This window comes from Clytia hemisphaerica, unplaced genomic scaffold, assembly GCF_902728285.1.
Source record: "Clytia hemisphaerica strain Z4C2 unplaced genomic scaffold, Clytia hemisphaerica genome assembly, whole genome shotgun sequence".
Lineage (NCBI taxonomy): Eukaryota > Metazoa > Cnidaria > Hydrozoa > Leptothecata > Clytiidae > Clytia > Clytia hemisphaerica.
In genome coordinates this window covers 953758-958776 of record NW_027103648.1, presented here as the reverse complement: position 1 = coordinate 958776, position 5019 = coordinate 953758, and the positions used below count along the sequence as shown (strand labels likewise).

General features: G+C 35.3%; 1 protein-coding gene across 1 annotated transcript; it reads right to left on the bottom strand.

Moving 5' to 3' along the window:
* Positions 1-1056: 1056 nt before the first annotated feature.
* On the bottom strand, positions 1057-3056 carry LOC136803030 (uncharacterized). Its single transcript, XM_067059780.1, has 2 exons — positions 2528-3056; positions 1057-1939 (listed from the first exon to the last, which is right to left on the bottom strand). Exons 1-2 carry the CDS (start codon positions 2868-2870, stop codon positions 1326-1328), a joined length of 957 nt encoding a protein of 318 aa, XP_066915881.1. The 5' UTR covers positions 2871-3056; the 3' UTR covers positions 1057-1325.
* Between the last annotated feature and the right edge of the window lie 1963 nt (positions 3057-5019).

The following is a 5019-nucleotide window of genomic DNA, read 5'->3' as shown; positions in this document are numbered from 1 at the left end:
GTGATTTTTCAATCTTAGATCATCATCACTGTGAAAAAAGTTTTCAAAAACATTCAGTCAATCAAAAGATATCACACAAAGTTCGTTATTGGTTGATTGACAATAGGCTGTTTTTTGTCGTTTTTTACTACTTTATAGAGTCAACCAGCAATAAACTTTGTTGATTTTTTTTGCTTCATCATGAAGCCCAATCCAATTCCTACGAGCTAGACCAAAAATGGCGATTTCTAACTCAAACTACAATCAGTGACAAATTATTTGGCACAAAAGGGAAATTCACCGGGGTGTTTTGAAACCACAATCGATTTGTAAGTATGCTCTAAAGTAGGTTCGAAGGGTAGAGTTTTAACTCTGAGTTTTAACGCTAGACTTAAGACTTACGACCTTAGGATCTGAGGATCGAAAAGTTAAAAAATGGTCCAGTAGGACTTGAAATATAGCCTAGAAACCAATAAATCCCTCCCAGATCGAAATATTCGATGAAATCAAGTTGAAGGCCTGAAATTGACATTCTCGCTCGAACTTCAATTTTCGAAAAATGCTAAATTAGCCAAAAGTGCAAATATATTATGGGACTGATTGTATGCATCACAGAGGAAGGCGAAGCTAGCCTTATGTCCGATATACATGTTTTAGTTTTTATAAGCATAACGCTTATAAGCATATGAAGGCTCAGATTTGCAGATTTCCTAAGCAAAACATAAGCATATACGCAAGCCTGAAATATTTTTCAAGTAGTCAATCTCTTTTTATTCAAAAAGGTTTGCAATTTGGTCAAGTAAAAAATGACATTCCACGGCTAGCCACATTCCACTGCTCAAAAATTTAAATGCTTTTTTAATCGAATATTAACAAAATTGTAAAGATTTTACTAAAAAATTTGGTTGGGTGAATCAAAAGCATAATAATTCTTAAGCATATAATAAGCATATTCTATGTCTGGATGCTTTGAAAGCTTAAGCATACTCGAGCCTGACCAATGGGCATACACTTGCTTATAAAAAAAAAAACATGTACCCGACATTGGACACTTGAAGAGTTAAGTAGGAAATGAAATTTGTTTGGCGATGCAAATATGCATCAGTTTGATTGTATTTTAACTTTATCGTGGTAATTTTCTCATTTGTAATTTTCTTATTTACAAAGGTGTTAAATATCTCTAAAACGGATAAAATTCACTATTCAAAAAGATTGCTAGAAAAATCATTATATATAATTAGGTATTTAAGAAATTTCGAAACTTTTTTTTGAAAATTTTCAAAACAAGAAATCATTACTTTACCCTCAGAATTTTAAATCTAAAATTTCAAAATAAAAATAAGAAGTCAAAGATAAATCTTTGAAGAGCGTGCTGTGTGAAGTGGAGGAAAAGAATTGATTGTCTGTAGGTTTCTTCTATCATCATGAATTCTTGGAGTAGTCAATGGTTTCAAGTCATTATGTTTTTGTGTAGTAAAATCACGAATATCTTCAAAACGTCTGGTTGGTAGAGTAGGTGGTGGTAAGGCGGATAGAGGGCGTTGAAAATGTTTATTAAAAATAGTATGGGGTGGTTCTTTTAGATCTCTAGTTGGATGATGATACGGTGATGGTTTTCGGGACAATGCAGTATAATCGACAACTCGATTCGTATGTGGTGGGCAGCACGAACACATATTATTTCTTGAGCCGTGGTATGGATAGTACCCGGTCGGCATATAATACCCAGAATATGCTGGGTGATAATATCGATTGAAACCAAGGCGCCTCCTTTTCGATTTCATTCTTCGATTTTGGAACCAAACTTTGATCGTGTTTTCGGGAAGTTGTAAATCGGTAGCGAGTTCAACTCGACGTGCTCGCGAGATGTAGTTTTCTTTATTAAATTCTTTTTCAAGTTTGTTGAGTTGATCTCGTGTAAATGCAGTACGTGTTCGATGTGGTTGATTGACGTCGTATTCTGAAGAAAGAAAACAAGTCGAAAATAAAATACATAGAAGACATAACCTTCTCTAGTTAAAGTTCGAACCTTTTTATAGTGCTTAGAATTTAAATTAAGAACTTTTACAATTTCTAAGAGCAATTCTTAACATTTAAATGTTTGTAAAAAGTATAGGGAGCAAGGATTCCGAAGGATTCCTTTCAATAAAAAACAACAACAAAATGTTCAAGTGAAGACAGACTCTGCACTCAGAGAAGAATATCACAATGTAAAACAGGAACTGAGGACATTAGCGAGCTGATTCAGGATACATGAAAAACATTCTTAGGGAAGGATCGAGTGAATCATTAGAAAGGTATTACGTTCTATATAAAGTGGTTAAAACAAAGTTTTCGTCTGGGACAGAAAATGGATTTAACACAGAAATTAGGACACATTATGCTTGAAATTCTGGCTAATGATGCAGAATTTTCAAACAGGTAAACGTCTTTATATACTTTAATGAGTCTGAAGAAATTTTAACATTAGATGTACTAGCGAATATCTAGTCTGAATCGCAGAACTTTTTTCACTAGAGGATGAGCAGAAGCCTAGCAAATATCTAACCTTTATCGTAATGAAATGATGAATTATCATCATTGAAGTCTGGTGATTTCAACAGCAACGGCGGTGAAGACGATTCACCAGATGAAACAGATCCTTCATCCAAAATCTTATGATTACCACAAAGTGTTTGATGGTCGAATCTCTCTATTTCTCGTATCTTGTTCTTATAATGTTCATTATCATCATGATTATCTTCAACCACCCGAATGTTGCTACCTTCATCGATGCATATTGCAGGTTTTCGTTCGTCGTCGTGTTTCGGCCATCTATTGTCAGTCGGTTTTCGCGAGTTCTCGCAATGTCCGAGTAAGAATGCGATACTGAAATCTGTTTTGATTGCCATTAGTGTTGCCGTTTCAAAATTTTCCAACAACCAAGTAGGTTCAGTTATAAGTATTCACCAGACAGCCGTTATAATTCTTATTGTTCGCCAAAATCCCAATTTTACGTAAAGTTCATTTAGAAATTATCAATAATTGACTGTTTGAGGAATTGGTGTTGTCTTCAAAAAAGTCACTCAAGTAATGTTTCACAGATGTGACGGTGCCCTTTTTTTAAATGACAAATTTTTACAAACACGACCCCCAGTTTCTAACGGTTGTCGAGAAATGCCGTCACATATTAACATCGATTAGCGGTAAAAGATACCGACATCAATGTTTCAATGTTTTGTTTTCTGAATAATATTTCTTATTGTTTCATTTGTTTAAAAGGGTATTTTACCCCCTTCTTTTAGTGGCATTCACCGATGTTTTGACACGACCCCCTGACGAGGGGATTACTCAGATGATTATAGAAGTTGAATTGCCGACGTTTTATCTTTACTTGAGACGGGGGTTTGATATTGTTTTTGAAAATGTCATTCTCCATTTTCCGGGGCCTTCTGTAAGATTAGAAATCAGGGTAATATAAACATTTCAGTATTTAAAAGGTATTACAATTATTGTAAGCTCATATTCATGAAAATAATTTTTGAAAAGAGCATTAGAAATATGTAAACAAATTTAACGTATAAAATTTTTAAAAAAGAGTGAAAGAAAAAATTTAATGACACGCGTGCTTTTATGCGGTTTTAAAATGTTTTAACATTTAAAAATACATTATTTCTTTCTATGGAATTCTCTGAAACCCAGAACCACTTACACCACTTTTTGAGGTCGCTATCAGTATCATTAAAAAGCGAACTAAGAAGGGACTGAGTTCGAGTTAAACTCTGTAGACGATGGTAACTCATAACGCATATCATTAGCTTAAGTCAAGTACACGGAAGAGTGTTTTTCTTGAAGATCTAGCGTGACCCGGTTACAGGGGGGCCGGGGGTCCTTGACCCCCCCCCCCACTTTTTGGTAGACCATGTCATACGTTTTTAAAAGTTACTATTTTACGCTGGTTTGAGGCCAAATCAAACCACAAAAACTATTATTCTCCCCAATTAGATATCGTTTTAAGGTGTTTTGAGGGTGTAAAAAGTGAAAAATTTTCTTCGTCGCCCAACCGTGGTGGGCGACATTTTTTACCAAAATGTTGGCCCCCTCACTCAAAATGGCTCGCCGGGGCCCATGGAAGATCTAGCGTGACCCGGTAAGATGTTTTAACTTGTCTGTGGGATAAAATGTAGGGGTTGAAAACTGCCTGTTCTCAATGTTCGAGGACCTCAAGTCAAATACAATTAAGAACAATCATAAAAATTTACGGACCTGTTTTCTAGTGTGATATGAAAGGAGACCAAACAATATTTCCAGCGACTGGAAAATATATTAATGGAAATCATTTCAAAACAAACTTATGTTGGGACCACAAATTTAGTACTTGGTTTGAGTCCTTTAACGGTTTCTTCCCGTGCTATATTGAAGAGCAGACAGCTATCGTTTGGACATCGGATTAAAAATGCAGTACAATGGGCTCACGCTTAATTATTATCTATTATTCGAACCTATACTCAGTCCCCGCCAAAAATAAACCCTCGACCCTCGTAAAATACTATCTATGATTCGAACAGATCAAACTTCCAATTCGAAGTAGACAACGCAGGTCTTCGCTGTTTTTGCCGATCAGGTTGTCACATTTGCCATATCTCTTTAGAGCAGAGCGTGGTACACGTTTTTTTATGAGAACAAACTATATAAGAACATGAGGCTTCGCTACCCAAAATGTTAAGAACAAGTTAAGAACATTTTAAGGCTTTGTTGACTCAAAAACACCCTAAAATATTCACAAAATGGTCAAAATAAGAACATGTTAAGAACATTTTTAGGCTTACAACTCAAACAGATAAGAACATCCAAATGCTTCAAAATTTTTGGATGTTCTTATTAAAAAATACGTGTTTTTGCACAGAACGGACGATTAACCCTCTCCAGCTTCAATGATATTTAAAAGGCTAAAATTTTAAAGACCCAGTACTCTTTTGTGCAGCAAGACCGGTTCCCAGTTGGCACACAACGTTGTTTCAACGTTCATCTAACGTTATATGGACGTTACGAACGTTAGAT